We start from the raw sequence: 19998 nt of genomic DNA on the forward strand, positions 1-19998 counted from the left end.
AGCAAGGTGAGCAAGCTGATTAGGATTCGTCGTACTTTTAGTGACGGCGCGAAAGCAACACAGGGTATTTAGGTTACTTAACGCACTTTACGGGGGCCGAGTATCTATCTATCTATCTATCTATCTATCTATCTATCTATCTATCTATCTATCTATCTATCTATCTATCTATCTATCTATCTATCTAACTCACTAAGTAACTGACTAACCATTTTCTCGCCTACCGGGGTCGCTGGGTAGTCCGCAGTCGAATGCGTAGCGCATTGGGCCGGTGTGCTGGGCGAACTGGGTTTGAAACGAACCGTCGGACGAACATTGGTGTCTGACTCAGCGACAATGTGCGCATACGTGCCGCTCTTCAACGAACATGTTTCACGCTGACGTGGCCCCCTGTTTATACGACTGAATAGGCACAGCGGTTCAAAGAAATTCTGTGACGACAACTTGGGTAACTAGGTAAATGTTACTGTGAATGTGCCACTCTAGAATTAAAAAAAGATCCATCAATTATGTGCGATGCTGAACGGCATGTTACCCACGTAAAAAGGGTTCCTTCCTCAAGGGAAGCAGTCAAATAATTTAGCATGCAGCTCCACAAATGGACTGGATATGAGCCGCTTTTATTGCGATAGCAATTATATGGACACTCAAAGAGCATTTCTGCAGTCGGCGCCGTCGTCTCCGTGAAGTTCCGCATGACGGCAACGGCGATGAAATCGTCGCCGCGCGCCAGACGCTGTATGTGCGAGTGAAAGGGCGCGTGGGACGCGCGCTTTCACGGGGAGAGAACGCACGGTGGAGAACAAACGCGCGTTCGGCTGAAGGGTTGCGGAATTAAGCGTCTCTTTCCTCCTTTACAATAACTATATATACAGAGAGAGAGCAAACGCGACATCTTCCGTCGCGCGAAAGGCCGTGGGGGGACGGAAGGGAGGGAAGGGAGGCGACGTTTAGCTGCGGCACCAAATGCATATTTACATAAAAGAAGGCGCGTTTGCTCGACATACAAGTGATTGTAAAGGAGGAAAGAGACGCCTACTTCTGCAGCCCTTAAGGGAGCACGGCGCAGAACGCGCGTTTGTTCTCCGCCGTGCGTTCACTCCCCGTGAAAGCGCGCGTCCCTCGCGCCCTTTCACTCGCACATACAGCGTTCGGCGGCGCGCGGCGACGATTGACGTCATACGGAACCTCACGGCGACGGCGACGGCGACGGCAACGGCGACGGCGACGCCGACGGCAGAAATCTGCTTTGGAGTGTCCATATAATTGCTATCGCAATAAAAACGTTGCGAGGCGAGAAGGTGGTAAAGACTTCCGACGCTGCTCGACGAGTTTCCCGTTCTGATCTCGTAGAAAAATTTCGAGCCGCCCCCAGAGGCCGTGGCAACAGTCACCAACGCCGCGCGAGTTCGGTGCGAACGCGGGCAAAACGGCGTCGGCGTCGACAACAGTTCTGCGCGTTGCTGGTGCTGCTGCATGTCCAAGTTTATACAGCTGATAAAACTATTATCCTCACTCCCTATAGCTCTCTACTAATTTGCTATCACAATTGATGCTTCGCCTTTCGGGTGAAACTGCGACATTTTTAATGAACGTCTTTCCAGGCAACGCTTCAGCGAGCTGCGTCATGAATGCACTGGGTATGGGCCGCTCTGCAATGAACATCTCACCAACTTGGGTCACTGACTATGTGTCACTGAGCATGCGGCAAGCGCGTGAAATATTCTCGACGATCGCAGGTGCAGGCGCGCTACGGCTCTCGTCTCGGAGGCCACGCGCGGACTTCTTGGTAGCGCTGCTAGATGGCACATCGTGTCAGAGAAGGACGCGCGAGAGAGCAGGCTGTTTGCCGTGTGACACATTTTTTTTTCGCGTTCGGACGCCCCGGTGTACCATGGATTTCGGAGACCACGCCCAGGCTTTGCGGCAGCGCTAGATAACGCTGAATTCCGCTGCAGTACACTTATCATACATAAACGTTTCGACGGTGGCAATACCATATGCCATCACACTGACGCAATGATGAACGCATTACCGTCGACACTCATTGTCAGATAAGTGGGCCCGATTTTACAGCGAAGCTGTCTATGGCTAGGGTTCTATGCCTTTTTTCGTGTCCGTCAACAGATCTGCGTGTGCAATAATTCAGCTATCAAATTTGATGCAATATCGCTTAGTTCTACGCGAACGCGTACACGTCTCATTACTTGGATATTCATCTTCAGTAGATTAGTTATCTATAGGCACCATTTTGAATATCAGTAGGCTCTCAGGTAGATAATAAGGGTTTCTCAATCTTTCTCAAAGACCCGCTTCGGCCATGTGTACGCTCGCACCGCCCTCTCTTCGCCGTCGTTCTAAGCGCTTGCATGCCTAGTTTCCTTCCACTCTCCCGGCGTGGCGTGTCTACTTTCCGCCCGTGTCTACTTTCCGCCGGGTAGCGGTCCCGTCGAGCGTGCCTAGTGTCCACCGGCTACTTCCACAACCCCAGGTGGTTCAAATTTCCGGAGTCCTTCACTACGGCGTGCCTCATAATCATATCGTGGTTTTGGCATATAAACCCCCATAATTTAATTTCACTTTAACTCACACGAAGGATCCAAGGCAAACAGGTAAGTGCACTGTAGTGCTATTGCGGTTCGATCGAAACAAGACGGTGCCATAAGGATTGGTAAATACGAAGGCCACACAAGCTCATCATTCACTTATATGGTTTCATTAACCCCTATGAAGTTTAAAAATCTATCGTCCAAATTTACAGATAGCAAATAAGTTTAAAATACTTACAGATATACACGCTTTCGAAGTTCTGTGGCCATCTATTAGAAAGAACAAGAAACAAATCTGAAAACAGTCATACGTATGCAAAAAGTGTCTTTTTTATTTTTCACATTTACGAAGTTACCCACATCGTGAACTTTAAAAGACGATGAAAGTTCATATTTATTCTACGAAACTTCAATATTTAATGGCGTATTGTGTTGACCCCATACTACTGCACACCCCTCGAGTGTAAGTCAACAATTATTTCGAAAGCAGCCCCCTAAGCAAGAAATATTACAAAATGTTTGCAATAAAACACTCATTTAATATATAAACCAATGGTGACCCGACCATCGGGATTTTTTTTTCTGCCGAGTTCCCGCATTTATCTAAAGCGCATTTTTATGCTTGATATAATAGTCTTGATATACGATTGTAAATTGTATCATTACTTGAAATGTTTACAACAAGTTAAATATAGGTTTTGAAGCAAAGAAGCCTTGGCAGAAACAGATGTGTTGTTGGTTGCACGACCGTCACACACATAGAAATGAGAAATATAGTAAAAATGCAGTTAAGAGAAAATAGACCTCCTAATTACTTAGCAGACGTTTAATACTTTATCAAAACGCGTGGATTAGTGTGCCTACAGTCATTGTACATTACAATAGAAAGGTAACCTTGTTGCATTGATACGGGAGAAAGCCGTCTAGTCGCCTTACTAGTCAAATCTGTAAATCTGCGAATGTTGGTGGCCATTTTTCTCTACTTTTGAAACACGAGTTGTCACTGAATAAGCGTTGCTCGCATCCTTTACAGCTCTCCAATGGTGAGGAGCGACCCGTGTAGCGCTATCAACCTACTGAGTTTCGTCCATTCTCGGTCGACGCTCTAAAATACGGCGACGTGCCCTATATGTACTAGGAGGCAGTCAATCCGAATTAAGTGTCTGTTGGTCCTTGCCAGTGCTCCCGAAAGCCACCCAGTTCAACTTTGAAGACAGAACGGAAGCTACATATACGAGCGGGTAACCGACTACAACTTGGCGAGTGGATTTAGTGGGTTAGACACCCCGGCCGAGTGTCGCGAACAGGGCGCTTGCTTAAAGGCCTGGTCACAACAGGCCGACGCAACACCGATGCCAGCAAGACAACGTAAACACACCAACGCCGACGATAACGTCGGCGTTTATATATTAGCCGATCAGTCGGCACAATCTGTCATTGAAAAACATTATGTCAAACTGAGCTGGCAATGCGGCCGACGGGGTCGATGACAAACAGTCGTCACAGTTCGACAGACTTCCGAGACGTCAAAGCCGACAAAACCGGTCTATCGACCGTCTTTGGACAACCTGGGTGAGTTCGCCCACAGAGGCAAAGCATCGCACCAAGAAAGCAATATCCACAGCGGCGGAGCTTGTTCGTATACTTAATCGAACTAAAAAATGAATGAAACCATACTTACGAAGTTGAAATGCACTACTGTCAGCCCTTGGCAGGCACTGTTATTGAGTCGTCGTTAACGAGTCGGTTAACGAAGACTCAACGAGTTAACGAGAAGCCTAATGCGATCCCGTGATGATTTGCTTCACCGGGGGGCCTACATGTAAACGAAAAGTGCGAGCCTGTGGCCCAAGCTGTCTACCCGCTTCAGGCACATGGTATTTGCTCGTGGTCGGGATGCCGTCGTGGTCGTTGCATTGTCATCGATCCGGCATCATCATCTGACTCTGGCCACGCCATCTACGCTGAACCAGTTAACGAAGTTGTCTAATACCTTGGGCCTTTAGGCATGTGCTCGTGGTGGCATCATGGTCGATGCATCGTCGGTGATCCCGCTTTGTCATCAGATTCTCGTCATACCGCCGTCCTGACGAGAGCCCGATGAGCTCTAAAATTCTTCGTCAAGCCATTGTCGCCATTCAGTCGTCAGTCATTCGTTGGCACACATTCGCCAAGATGTGGTCGTGGTTATTTGATCGCCGTCACTGCGGCTTCGTGATCCGACTCACTTCATACCATCGTCGTCTTGCAATTGTCATCAAACAGCCTTCTTGATATCGTAGTCCTCACGTCATCGTCGTCATAAACTCGTTGTCATACCGGCGTGGTGATGTCTTTGTGCTTGATTCATCGTCTTCATTTTAACTTCAACATGTCACTCTCGTCATGCTTTCGTCGTCAGGCTATCGTGGTCACAGTCGTCGTCATACCAATGCTGTCATTCGTTCTTTGTCAAGATGACGTTTTACCATCGTCATCACTTAATAAACCTCATCACCATGTCATTGTGCCCGTCGTCATCCTGCTTTCATCGTTTCGTCGATGGCATTGGTTATCTGTTATTCTAGCGTTATCATGTTATTATCATTCGGGTGTGAGTCTGCCTCGATTGTAATGCCATCGTCGTTAGTGCATCTACGTCAGAAAGCCACTATCATGCCTCCGTTGTCATGACGTCGTAGTAAAGCCATCGAGGCCATCAGTTATGTTATATAGCCATCAGGCATTCATTTTCATGGCGTCGTCGAGATGCCGTCTTGGTTGCTCTGTTGCCGTCAATTCACCATTGTCGTCCGACTCTCTTCATTGCGAAAGATGCTGAAATCATCATAGTGTTTGCGGATACTTCAGCGTTAAAATGAATAATAGAGTGGTAACTGTTCCTGAAGAAATTATTTAATTGGTCAGTCGACAAGTAAGAAGAAATGATTGGTTATCGGCGGTTACTAGATCTTGTGGGCGACTGTTGTCTTTAATTGAATACCGCGAGGTCGACTTCCCTTGAAATTCAAAACATTCTGCTACCCATACTCTGACGTGCCTTGCTTTGGAAATTATCTGTCCATAAAATTTCCTCTCTTCTATTTCTCTCTCTCTCTGTCCATAAAAATTCCAGTTCTTGGCCTTCTTTTGTGACAATACCTTAGATAGCCATCTCGTTTTCTCGTGGTAAGTCGTCGTTAAAGAAGACAGGGTTGCTCACGTATCCTGACATACCGATGTCGCTGAGGTGTATACGAGATTTGCGTGCCTTGCTGAAAAATTCACTCTTCTTTGATCGCGAGCAGAAGCGAGCGATAATAGTTTTCTTTTGTTGTATTTTAGAAGGCACACAATGTACAACATCGAGATCAATTGAAGTAATGGGGCATTCAATTTTCTGTACCAACCTGCTGTATGATTTCCACACAGCCTTCGCCCTTCGTACATAGGATGCCTGTGACCTGCGTTCTGTTAAACCTTGAGTACTGTTCCATTTCAGCAACTTTGCGGGACAGCACACATTTTTGCGACATTAAATCATTGTTGTCAGTTGCTAGTGACGCATTCTCACCGCGCAAATTTTCAACCATGCAGCTCAGGAACTCAACACCTGCAGCGAGGCTCTCGAAGTGATTTTTCATGCCGATACATCAGTACCAGAAGCATGAAGTTTCAGCATTACATTGCTCAAAATGGCGTCTGTCAACTTCGTGGTTTCGTGGTTTAGTTTGGGTTCGAGTTCAATTATTCGAGTGGCGTTTGGCAAAACAATAACACGACTCGTTTGCGACGGGATTACAAAAGTAGCAGAAGCGACAGCAAGCAAAAAAAGAAAAAAATACACTGAATCACACTAACCTGCAGGGGAAATAAGCAGTGTTCATCTGCCACGGCTGCCAATGACGCCTTTTCCTGATGCCGGCGTTCTATTTTAGTAGTGGTTGTCGACATCAGCGCTGACTGGCGGCCTGGGCTGCGTTACAATCTTATTGATATCTCGATACGATGTTGCAGCCCAGCAGCCACGTGTAGTAAATGGAGTGGCCATGGCGATAGGTAGTACAATCGGACTGACCTGCACGGGGCAGGAACTGTGTTCAGCGCAATGCGCGCTGTGGCAACGCTGCGAGCAATGATGCCTTGTCCCGATGCGGGCGTCCTTTCATAGTTGTGTTTGTCGACGTCAGCACCGACTGGTGGCCTCGGCTGCGGTGGATCTTCTCGTGATCTTGATACGATGTTGCTGTCCTGCAGCCACGTGTTGTCGATGAAGTGCCAGTGGCGACAGGGAGTACAATCGAACTGTCGGGGTCCAATTGTAACGTTACAATTTGGGGTCCACAACAAGTAGATGCTTTTTCAGCGCGGATTTCTTTCCTCTCATCAACGCCTATTTTGGCTCATTTCGACCCTGCCGCAAGATCGGCGATTCGAACAGACGCGAGTGGTCATGGCAGCTTCGTTATCCTCGCTCAAATACAAATTTGCACAAACCGCGGCTTGCCTTACACTCGCCACCTGCTTTCTTCCTAAGAACAGAATCACTCAATCACTGATCGGAAGCGCCTTGCTCCTTTTTTTTTGGTTATCTCGAGATTATTCCGTACCTATGTGGCCAGCATTTTGAGTTTATTACAGATCATCATGCGCGGTGCTGGGTGTCCACCCTTAAAGTTCCACCAGGAAGGCTGGCCCATTGGGCGATACGCTTACCGGTATATACCTTCTCTGTAATCTGTAAATCTGAGAAGATGCACCAATATGAGAAGTGCTTATCTCGCCACCCTGTGGACACACCCTGCTCCACCGAACCTGAAGCTGACATCAGCGTCTTGGCTATGACGGACTTTCCTCACGTGGCCGACGAACAGCGTATTGATTCATCGTTGCGCTATCCGATTAACCATCTTCGCTCTGCCTATCCCGATATATCAACCAGAGTGCTCTTGCTTCAAGATGACGTTTTGCACCGCCAACACATACAGCCTGAGGGCGAGGAACCTCTCGTCGTCCCACATCATCTATTGGTATGCGGGGTTGTCCAGGCACAACTTCACGATGCCCCAACCTCAAGACATTTAGGCGTATACATAACCTACAACAGCGTATGATGATGCTTCTCTTGGCGTGACCTTTCTTGCTCTGTACGCTGCTACATTGCAACTTGCGACCTTTGGTAACACTGCAAGAAATCTATGATGCTCCTTGCTGGCCGCCTTCAGCCCATATAAATCCCTACCGAGCAGTTTTACCTTGTGCGGCTGTACTTGTCAGGCCCATTCCCAAAGTCGACCACGGGAAACAAATGGGCTGAGGTTGCTACGGACCATACGAAACGATATGCGATCGCGCTGGCATTTCCGGCCCACTGCGCAACAGACGTTGCTGATTCTATGCTCTACGACATTACCATCCACCATGGCGCTTCTGGGCCGCTACTCACAGAGTGTGGTCGCCGCCTTTTGTCGCACGTGCTTTAAGACGTGTTCATATCTACGCGTTGCATTATAATCTTAACTTAACCGCCTATTGCTAATAACGACAGAGCCTAATGTAAGTGTGATGCATCAAAGCAGAACAAATAATTCGGGCGTTTTACGTGTTATAACAACATTATCATAATGAGGCCTGCCATAGTAGGAGACTCCGGAATAATTTTGACCACCTGGGGTTAAAGTGCATGTGATTGCAAACAGACCAGCGTTGATAATTTTTTTTTTCCGCAATGAAATGCAGCTGCCGTGGCATGGATCGAACCAGCAACCTCAGCGCACCAACGCCATGCAAATAAGCTACCGCGGTGGGTTTATTGTGCCACATACTATGGTAGTACTTACCTTTAAGTCCTTTTCGTAATAGCTTAAATTGTGGTGGTATCCAGCCGCCAAAACATTTATTGCTCGAGAGATGACACACCGCGGATAGTTCTCCAGGGTGAAAACTCCGCGGCTTATGATCAGGTACTTGGAGCCCAGTACCTGCGCCAAAGGCAACAACGTGTTGTTAGGCGCATGTTATAAGAGATTCATGACAGGACCAGTCTCATAGCTGTAGCCTTTACGCCAGAAATAAACAATCTGACGCTGTTATTAACCATAAATGTTCAAGTTTGAAATTTATTTATTCTTATGTCAGTTCACGGAAAGGGATTTCAGAAAGAAAAGCCACAGAGGTCTGAGTTCCGAAAATAGGCACGGAAAATGCCAGCACACCAGAAGGGCACCACACCTTATAATAGGGAAAGAAGGCTGCAGTTTCACTGGATGTGCGAATCATTGAAGTTAAATTGGCCGTATTATTGAAGTAAACAGTCGCCTAATAACTAGACAAGAATGGTGTCACGCGCGCACACACAAACTTAAATAGACCTCACTCGATGACCACGAGCCCCCGCTTTCATAACGCTGGCTCGATGAAAAGCGTAGGCAACGGGAAGTGACCGCATCGTGATACTGATCGTTTGATCGCGTCTCCGAAACCTATCGTACATTCGAGTGGTTGATGCGGCACTCCAACTTGGTTTCTAGCCAGGCGGATACCTCTCGAGATTCGAGCCCAAAAAAGGCTGCCCCACATGGACGTGGTATCGGTTCCCAGAGGGGTCGGAAAAGCCGCGGGATGTAGTTTCTGGGTGATCTCAGTCGTGCTCACAGGTATAGAAGGTGCGAGCGGCATTGTGTTTTCTGATATGGAGCGCGGTGCTCTGAATGAACCAGGCGAATGTGTTCCGAGTGCTCCAGTTCGACCAACAAAATGTAAACCGCACCGCGAAAGCAATCTAGAGGACACGAAAGTGGCCAGTGCAGTGTGCAGTTATGTTACGCAACCTCAAACTCTTCGACCGTGTATGCGATCATCCGCGCGGACCTGTATCCATAGCTGTGCAGGAAAAGGAGATGCCCGCTGCTGCTCCCTTCACCCGTAGTACATGGGCGACGCGTGCACCGTATCGTCTCTCCTCCCGCTCTACCGTGCGTCCCCTAGCTTGTGCTCCTACATGAGAACTCCAACATTGGGCGTCCGGAAAGTAGCGCGCATCCAGTTAATCTCCGCCACGTCTCGGCTCAACCCGGCACGCTTGCCCTCGCACCCGCATCAGAATGTGTACGGGCCCTTCTTTCTTGTCGCACTTGCCCTCCTTTGTAGTATAATGGTTATGGGGGCAATCACCTAAAAATATAAAAACATAAAAAACAAGTAACAGCGAGTCTCATGTCTATAAATCACAAAAATTAATTTACAAATCAGCATCTTGCAAACGGATAAGATTATATTAGTAATAACCACATATCATACAGGAACAGAGAATGCCATGTCTGTCAGTTTTGACATTATTTGTGAGTGATCTTCTTTGACAGCAAGAGAAATCTTCCAATAGCATTTCTAGTACTAGGAAAAAAACTATTGCATAAGAGTGCACTGGTAGCAGAAGTTGCAAAATAATGTGAAAAAAAGTTTACCCTAAAGTACCTTCAGAATAACGCAAGAATGCTTGTATTCTTTTCTTTTTTTGTGTGTGTGGCTGATATTCTTTCTGGCATGGATACTAAACCATTGATTTTGCTTCCCATAATTTGTCTCAGTGCGAGGAGCTGTTCGCTCATTGGGACGAGTTGGGACGAGCTTCTATTTCGGTTGCAACTTCGGGCTGTTCGATTAGGAAATAACAAATGTAATGTTGAGAAAATGTGAGATCATTAATTAAATCATACTCTTCAGTAACACCAATACGCGGAACTTTAATTGTGTTGTGTGAATAAGTTCTCTGCGTATGCCGTGTATGCAGTACCCGCAATTATTCGTATCTCTTTGTTCTTCAGGTTAATAAGTGTGAGCTATTAGTCTTAAACGTGGTGCTGCAAACAATGTGCAATGATAATGTGATTTGCGTTATTTTGGAACTTTACCCATTTTGCAGTACAGTCGGCGTAATCCTTGTGTGGAGCGCGGGAACCGCGGCTGCCGGGGCCTTCCAGGCCAGCCGTCAATGTAAAACGGTGATTGTTGGCCAAAACATGCCCAGCAAGTACAGTTAGACGTCGATGGCTGGCTCGGAGGGCCCCGGCAGCCGCCGTTCCCGCGCTCTATACAAGGATGCTACCGTTAGACGTCGGACCCAGCAGCCAGCGTTAGACATCGCTGGCTGCCTTCGGAGCGCCCCGGAGGCTGCCGTTGCGGCGCTCAACACAAGCGTGACGCCGACAGTACATCGGTATATTAACCGTTTACTCAAACATGAAACATTGGGTACTACACCGGGACAGGTGTACGACATTGCCCGAATTCCACGCAACATGGACCCTAACCTACACTCCGGCAGGTGGAGAGTGAGGGCCAAGTACTTAAAGAAAACATTCAGGTTTCATACCACGGCCCTTTTTACGGACGCCGCCATGTACGGGGCGAAGAATAAGGGTGCAGGGGCAGTGTTCTGCGATCGCCGAGGCCACGTTACCTCCGGTGCATCGACCCGCCCCTGCGCTATCACGGAAGCCGATGAGCTGGCCATCGCGTTAGCAATCCGCGAAGGCCAACACGCAAACAAACCACTGACTATCCTCACGGATTCCCAGCAGGCGTGCCGCAACTTCCTACAGGGAAGAAACGCAAGACGTGCTGCACAAGTCCTAGCCCAAATACCCAAGGAGGACACTGAAGACATCACCACCCAAACGATCATCTGGATACCGGGCCACGCTGGCATCACGGGTAACCTGTATGTCGACAGAGCAGCTTGAGGTTTTGTACATAACCGAGCACTCATCACGCCGACTGCAGATGGCCCTGATCCATTTGACCCCGAGTATTCAGCCATCCTGAATTACAACCGAGGCAGTCGCTTGCGATATCCGCCACCCAATCGAAAACTAAAGACGGAGGATGCCGCTGCCTGGCGTAGGCTCAAGACAGGCACTTACACTAACTTACACATATTGTCACGTTTAATAGACAGGCGACTTCTAAAAGAGGCGGTTAAATTAAGTCCGAGTCGTTGAAGGGACAGCGGCATCACTGACAAAAGACCAAGGCGCTAGCTCGTGAAATAGACCGCCCTCGTCTTCTTCTGGGAGCAAGTGGCACAAGCGCGTGACATCATTACCCCTCCTCCCAGAAGAGCATCGGCTCGATCCTAAACAAAACATTCACGGGCCGAAATACTTGTCCCAGGAGAAGCGTAATGGTCCGGAAACCACTACTATTATGGTGTGCGATATGGCTTAAACCGCACGACGTGCACAATCTCGGGCCGTGGTTGTCGGCGTCGTGCTGGCTGGGTGCCGTCCGGAAGAATATCATATTTGAGGTCACTCACTCCCCGAAGAACTGTGTAAGGGACGAAGTACCGACTAAGAAGCTTTTCCGAAAGCCCTTTAGGGTGGACGGGGGTCCAAACTGTTGAGTACCCGGTCGGTGGCGGAGTTTGCAGTGTCGCGCGTAAATACACTGTTGTTTCCTGATGTTCACGCGAGCCAGTTGGCGTGCTTCCTTGGCACGCTGCACGAAGCGCTCGGTGTCTTCATCAAGATTGTCAGAATTGTCACAGGGTGACATGGCGTCTATCATCGTCTGAGCTTCACGACCGTAAACAAGAGAAAACGGCGTTAAGCGTGTGGTCTCTTGCGTAACGCTGGTACGGTGGCTATATGGGTAGGTGTGCCGACCGGCGCGTCTGGAGCGTAGTTCACCACTTCTCCGCGTCATGACGCCAAATTGGCGCTGCGGTCAGTTGAACGGTTCTGCAGCGCGCGTCGTCTGCTACAGGGGGCTGGCGGCGAGCAAAAAAATAAAGCCCGTATTTTAATAGTTGTATGTCGTCTGTTCGTGTCAGTTTCAAAGGTGAACAGCTCCGCGTCTCTCGTACTGTTTGCAAGTTCCTAAGCGATGTGGAATGTTCCAGGTCGGAAAAATGACCAGCGAGATTAGCGGCGGCATTGCACCACCAAAGAAGACCACCAAGGAGACTTACTGCTTCGCTCCCAACTGCAAGTCGGGCTCTAATTTTGTGAGAACGACAGCGAAAATGTTCCGCTGTCTGACAGCGGAAATGTTCGCCCCGGGCTGCTCAGTAGCTTGCTCAGTATCGGCGACGTTAATGAGCAAGCGGTACACCGAAAAGCGTCCGTCTATGAGCTCCTCGACATTGGAAATTTGCAAGCCGCACATGAAGTGCTTAGCGCCTGCGAGATCGAGCACCGCTGCGCTGCTACAGGGAAAAGAAAAGTGACTCTAGGCTATATTGCAAGTAAGTTCCTGCAAAGGACCAAGTGCTCCTCCGATTGCTCAGGGACATTACTGATTTCAACAGAATGAGTAGGTCAGGGCTGTTGCTCCCTTTTGAAGCACTAAAAAAATGGTAGCATCGCTCGAAGACGCCTTCAAGCTGTGCTTCAGTTTAAATGAGTTACGAAGGAACAGTATCGCCAACTTTACATTCTTTCTGCAGCTGAATCTTCCGAATTTGATCGGCTGTGAGCGGCACAAGAAAGAGCTCACAAACGATGTTGTGAAGTTCTATTCAATTACACGCCTTTAATTTCTTGTCAAGGGCAAGAACATGGCGCGTGAAAGCAACAGGGAGAAGAGGAATCACCTGAACCGGAGGCGTGTGCTGTGAATAATGTTATTATGTGGTGGACCAACGTTGCGAGCTTGCTGGTGCTAGGCTATTCATGTTGGTGCGTCAAGTTATGAGAGCGTTTCTTGTATTTTAAATATACTCATGAATCTAGCCCAAGACGTATTGCTTCATTTTATTGCAACCAAACAGTGAACCATATGCACTTACCAACACAATTCGTCTAGTAACAATTTAAATATCGCAACTGAGGCAGCAATAAAAACAATAGCTGGATTTCTCGAAATTGAAACATTGGAACTCACTAAATATCACGTAAACACGTTTCCATATACCCTATAAAACTACTGCAGTATTGTTTTATGCATGAAAAAAATGCATCTACGTATTTAATGCAATGGGCGGGAGCGCCGCATTTGTACCAATAAATATATGTGACCAATCGCCAAGCTAGAAAATTTACTTCAGCATATCGTGTCTTCTGAGTAGACGACAGTAACAAATTCCCCATTCTGGCTTTGCTTACTCTGCTCAAAACGCCATTGTATAACGCGTACTTCAAAGCTAGAGCAGAGGCAGCGATACTATCAAACACGCTGCTCGTCTACACAGCGCAGCCGACGTTGCGCGCAGCTCAGCCGTTCTACTGTCCGCAGCGCCACTTCTGCGTCATGATGCGGAGAAGTGGTGAACTACGCTCGGTCGGCACACCTACCCATCTAGCCACCGTAGCGCTGGTATACGCAAACGTGACGTACGGTAGTACCTTGTCCCTCGTCTTATGCTGCACATCTCTGTACATCGACATCATGTCGGTGATCGTTTTGTTAAGCCTTTCGGTCAAGCCATTTGTTTGAGGGTGATAGACAGTCGTCTTTCGGTGCGTGGTGTTACTCAACTGAAAAACTACATCAAGCAGCCTTGCTGTAAAGGCCGCTACTCGATCTGGAATGACACAGGATGGGGCACCATGACGTAGTACGATGTTCTGTACGAAAAATTGTGCAATCTCAGAATCTGTGCCGTTTGGAAAGGCCTTTGTTTCAGCATAGCAGGCAAATAGTCTGTGGCGATGATTATCCACTTGTTTCCGGAAGTAGACAACGGAAACGGGCCCAGGAGGTTCATGCCGACTTGATCGAAGGGCCTTCGAGGCGGCTTGATGGAATGCAGCAATCCCGCAGGCTTCAATTTAGGCGACTTTCGGCGCTGGCATTCACGGCAAGCTTGGACGTATCGTTTAACACAAGTGGCGAGTTTCGGCCAGTAGTCCGATTTCCGTACACTGGCAAGTGTTCGAGTGAAACCCAAGTGGCCAGACGCAGGCTCGTCGTGGCATGCGAACAAGATTTCGTCACAAAGCTCTGCTGGTACGACCCCGACGACGAAGATACGTTTTGTTGCTGGCAGAAGAACTCTTCTTGTATAGCACGCTCTGTCGTAAACAAAACGATGGCAAACCGCGAGCAATTTTCGGGGGCAGCGAGACGTTGCGGCCTTCTAGATGTTCAATTATAGGTCGTAGTTCACAGTATGCTCGCAGCCGTGTCGATACGTCTGGCACGCTTATGGCGCCGAGAAAAGCGCAGGTTTAACAGGTGCGCGCGACAATGTGTCGGCATCGTCGTGTGTGCGGCCTGACTTGTACACGATGGTCCCGTCGTATTCCTGCAGGCGCAGGCTCCACCGTGCCAGTCGTCCAGAAGGCTCTTTTAGGTTTGCCAGCCAACATAAGAGTGATGATCTGTCACGACCTTGAATAGGCGGCCATAGAGGTAAGGTCGAAACTTGGCAAGCGCCCATACGACGGCAAGACTCTTTCTCCGTGGTAGTGTAATTGCACTCAGGTCGTGAAAGGGTGCGACTGGCCTAAGCTATGACCCTTTCGCCGTTCTCCTGCAGCTGTACGAGCACCGCACCCAGACCGACGTTACTGGTGTCAGTATGAATTTCTGTTTCGGCGTCCTCGTCGAAATGCCCAAGAACAGGGGGCGATGCCAGACGATGTCGAAGGTCGGCGAAAGCTGCTTCTTGTTCAGAGCTCCAGATGAATGGCTCGTCGTCTCTAGTGAGACGAGTAAGTGGTTCAGCATATTTTGGAAAAATTGGGTATAAAGCGCTAGCAGTATGCGCACAGTCCCAGGAAGCGTCGAACGCTTTTAGGAAGCGTCGCTTTTAAGAAACGCTTTTAGGAAGCGTTTTAGAACGCTTTTAGGAAGCGTTGAACGCGGTAGGAGCCGGAAAAGCAGCTACAGCGGCAGTTTTCCCGCGATCGGGAGAAACGCCTTCCGCGCTCTCCACATGTCCAAGGAACTTCAATTCTTCATAACCGAAGTGACATTTCTGAGGCTTTAACCTGAGGTTAGCCGATCGGATTGGCTCGAGCACTTGCCGCAGTCACTTAAGATGTCCAAAAAAGCTGCCTGAAACTATGACCACATCATCCAGCTGGACGAGACCGGTTTGCATTTTAGGTCGGCGAGCACCGTGTCCAATCACCCGTTGGAAAGTGGCCGGAGCAGAGCACAGTCCGAACGCAAGTACTCGGAACTCGTAAAGTCCATCCGGACTGACAAAGGCTGTTTTCTCCCGGTCACGCTCGTCTACTTCCATCTGCCAGTACTCACTTTTTAGGTCAAGGGAAGAAAAATACTTGGCTCGCCGTAGCCGGTCGAGAGAGTCATCTATGCGCGGCAAAGGATAAACGTCTTTCCTTGTGACGTTGTTGAGTTTTCTGTAATGAACACAGAAGCGGAGAGAGCCGTCCTTTACCAGGACAACCGGTGACGACGACGGAGTGTTTGAAGGCTGGATGACGCCATCGTCAATCATCTCCTTGACTTGTCGTTGAATTGCTTCGCGTTCTGTCTGCGAAAAACGATACGGCTGCTGGTGAATAGGACGTGCATCGTCTAAGTAATTATCCTGTGCTGCGTAATTTGTGTCTAAATGACTTTAGACGATCGCGCGAAGAAGTTCTTGAATTCATACAACAGACCTCGCAGTGCCGCCTTATTGTCCTCCGACAGCTCGTTATTGATGTCAATATCTGTGCCGCATTCGTCATCGCTGCCGCTTTCTTCACAAGCGAAACACCCAATGACGTCCTCGCAGGCTTCACAGTAAGCGACGGCAGTGCCACGGACAAGGTGTCGGTGCTCATTTGTGAAATTGGTGATCAAGACGTCAGCTTGGCCATCTCTAACGTCAATGATTGATCGAGGGACGCTAATTCCGAGGGTAAGCAGAAGGGAGACGTTGCCCTCTACGAGTACTTCGCCTTCGCGTGTGCCCTCGAACGTTACCGGAATCACTGCACTAGCACGAGGTGGTATCGTGACGCTGTCGTCGGAAATTCGAAAAGCGGCTGTGCGGTGGCAAGCGTGTCGTGTCGTCGCATTGTTTGTAGAGAAAGAAATACTGCGTCAGCGGAGGTCAATGATGGCGCCATACTCTCGAAAAAAGTCTATTCCGAGTATTAATTCACAGGAGCATTCTCGCAGAACAAGGAAGCTGATCAGAAACGTAGAATTTTGAATTTGCACCCGTGAAGTGCACAAACCTAGTGGTTTGACGACATGCCCGCCAGCTGTCCGTACGTGCATCCCTATCCAAGGGGTAACGACTTTCTTTAAACGGCTTGCCAGTTTTCCGCTGGTAATCGAGTAGTCAGCGCCAGTGCCGATTAAGGCAGTAACATTTCGACCATCGATCAGCACAGGTATGTTCATGGTAAAATTGTCTCCAGCCTGAGACACCGGCGTCGTCAAGTCTCCATTGGTCTGAGGTCGCTTCGATTGGAGGTATTCGGCGCGTCGAGTATCAGCGGCCTCACCTCGAAAGGTCACTGACATCAGTTTTCCAGGCGAGGGCTCGGAGAGCGTCCTTGTGACATCTAACTTGCACCTTCGAATAGGGTGGTCGTGGTGAAGGCGATCGCGAGTGGCGCCTTGATGACGGTGGCGCGCGGTGTCGGGTGATAAAATCTTCAATCTCGGGTGGCCGTTGTCCGAAACGTGGTCGGGGCGAATTGACAGGAAATCCCTGGAGTCCAAGGCGGTGGTACTGGCAATGTCGGTATAAATGACCCGCCTCACCACAGTGGTAACAGAGCGGTCGTCGGTCGGGCATGCGCCAAATGTCCGATTTACGCGCGGCTGGCCCAGCCGCTCCAAAATAAGAAACAGCCTGTGCTGACTGAAGCGTCGCATACGGGGTGACGGCAGGTAGCGGCGCTGCTGCAGAGATAGGGGGCGCGAATGCGTCGGCATAAGTCGCACGCTGGTATTCGCTCAGTGTAGGTGTCGCCGGCGACGGGACGGTGCGTCTTAAAATGTCAGCGTAGGTTGCGCGTCGAGGTTCCCTTGAAGTTGTTGAATCCCTGAACTGGTGGAGTGGCCTGAAGTTCTGCTTCGTAACATGGTGCGCCGAGCGCATGCTGCACTTCATCACGCACGACGCTAGCGATGAAGTTGGCTGAAGGCGGCTGCTCCTGATGCAGCTGTCGCAGCTAGTCGCGGACTACTGCTCGAATAATTTTGCGAAGCCACTCGACGTCGGTCGTGAGAGCTCCTAGGCTGCTGGTAGCAGAGCGGAGGTTCACTTGCCGATCGTATTTGTGTGAGCCCTGGTACAGGACCTTCTCCATGGCGACGGCGTCAGTGGTAAATTCTGCGACCGTTTTGGGCGGACTACGAACGAGTCCACCAAAAAGCTGCTCTTACACCCCTCGCATCAAGTGACGCAGCTTCGTGTCTTCGGACATGGTAGGGCCAGCTCGCCTGAAAAGACGCACCATGTCTTCCACGTACATAGCCACACTCTCATTAGGCTTCTGAATGCGAGACTGGAGGGCCCATTGTGCTCTTCCCCGGCGATCGGAGCTGGCGTAGGTGTCCAAGAGCCTGCGACAGAACTCAGGTCATGTTGTCAGGACGCCTGCGCGGTTCTGGAATCACGTGCGAGCACCATCCAAAAGACTGAAGTAAACGTTCCGGCGCTTCGCTTCGTTGTCCTATCCATTGAACTCAGATACGCGCTCGAAATCTTCCAGCCAGTCTTCCACGTCTTCAAGAAGGTCGCCATGAAGGAACTTGGCACGCGCGGTTTTTGCATCGTGTAATGAGCACCTACCGGAGGCACCGGAGTAGCCGTCGCTGGGTTAGTCGTGGTAGTACGGGATGTAGCATCCACACTTGCCGACGCTGTCATTGTGCTCTCAGGTAAAGGCTCAAACTCAGGCCAATCCCTGGATTCTCCAGCTGGCGCAGTGTACTGAGGTGAGCTCCGGTAGCGATTCCGAATAATAACGAATACCCCGCACCTCCACCAGAAAAATGTCACGTGTAATAGACAGGCGACTTCTAAAAGAGGCGGTTAAATTAACTCCCAGTCGTTGAAGGGCCAGCGGCAGCACCGACAAAAGACCAAGGCGCTAGCTCGTGAACTAGACCATCCTCGTCTTCTTCTGTGAGCCAGTGGCACAAGCGCGTGGCAATATTTCGTCGCATACACCCCACAGCCTAAAGGAACGAATGCCCGTGATGCGGGGCCACACCAACCCTTTACCACATTACGTGGTGGGCCCATTGTGCTCTTTCCCGGCGATCGGAGCTGGCGTAGGTGTCCAAGAGCCTGCGACAGAACTCAGGTCATGTTGTCAGGACGCCTGCGCGGTTCTGGAATCACGTGCGAGCACCATCCAAAAGACTGAAGTAAACGTTCCGGCGCTTCGCTTCGTTGTCCTATCCATTGAACTCAGATACGCGCTCGAAATCTTCCAGCCAGTCTTCCACGTCTTCAAGAAGGTCGCCATGAAGGGACTTGGCACGCGCGGTTTTTGCATCATGTAATGAGCACCTACCGGAGGCACCGGAGTAGCCGTCGCTGGGTTAGTCGTGGTAGTACGGGATGTAGCATCCACACTTGCCGACGCTGTCATTGTGCTCTCAGGTAAAGGCTCCAACTCAGGCCAATCCCTGGATTCTCCAGCTGGCGCAGTGTACTGAGGTGAGCTCCGGTAGCGATTCCAAATAATAACGAATACCCCGCACCTCCACCAGAAAAATGTCACGTGTAATAGACAGGCGACTTCTAAAAGAGGCGGTTAAATTAAGTCCGAGTCGTTGAAGGGCCAGCGGCAGCACCGACAAAAGACCAAGGCGCTAGCTCGTGAACTAGACCATCCTCGTCTTCTTCTGTGAGCCAGTGGCACAAGCGCGTGGCAATATTTCGTCGCATACACCCCACAGCCTAAAGGAACGAATGCCCGTGATGCGGGGCCACACCAACCCTTTACCACATTACGTGGTAGTGCACGTTAAACAAAATAGAACACAACGAGAGAGCAATAGGAGGCACTGCTGTCCAGCTCGGCCCTCAACGACTAGCTCAAGCTGATCCAAAGAGCAGAGAAGATGGCAAGAGCCAGCGGAGCCCTGGACTACAGGCGCCCCGACCATTAGCGATGCCCCTTTGGGGCAAGACAAAACTGTATCTTTCTAATAAAGCTTATTTATCTATCTATCTCGAGCGAAATATCATCCGCCCCTCCGCCAGCCTTTGGTCGTCACCCGTCGTTCTGGTGCACAAGAAAGATGGCTCAGTGCGATTTTGTGTTGATTACCGTGCATTGAACAAAATAACCCGAAAAGACGTATATCCTTTGCCTCGCATTGACAACGCCTTTATTTTCATTGCAAGGCACGGAATACTTTTCCAGTCTTGACTTACGCTCGGGTTATTGCAAATTCCGATGCACGAGGCCGGCAAGGAAAAAATTGCCTTTGCAACACCTGATGGACTGTACGAATTTAACGTCATGCCTTTTGTCCTCTGTAATGCACCAGCAACCTTCGAACGAATGATGGACACTGTTCTGCGGGGCCTTAA

The 19998-nt window shown here is 49.5% G+C and overlaps 1 protein-coding gene across 7 annotated transcripts in view; it reads right to left on the minus strand.

Annotated features, from left to right (window-relative positions):
• The window catches only part of LOC119453763 (uncharacterized), a 148353-nt gene that overhangs the window by 97939 nt on the left and 30416 nt on the right, over window positions 1-19998 (minus strand). For 6 of the 7 annotated variants that reach the window (XM_049668483.1, XM_049668481.1, XM_049668480.1 and 3 more), the window contains exons 4-5: window positions 8369-8509; window positions 2788-2819 (exon numbers count right to left, since the gene is read on the minus strand). In XM_049668483.1, the coding sequence (XP_049524440.1) occupies window positions 2788-2819; window positions 8369-8509 (173 nt within the window). The remainder of the gene's footprint in view (window positions 1-2787; window positions 2820-8368; window positions 8510-19998) is intronic. The other variant, XM_049668482.1, reaches the window with a different exon arrangement.

This window comes from Dermacentor silvarum, chromosome 5, assembly GCF_013339745.2.
Source record: "Dermacentor silvarum isolate Dsil-2018 chromosome 5, BIME_Dsil_1.4, whole genome shotgun sequence".
NCBI lineage: Eukaryota > Metazoa > Arthropoda > Arachnida > Ixodida > Ixodidae > Dermacentor > Dermacentor silvarum.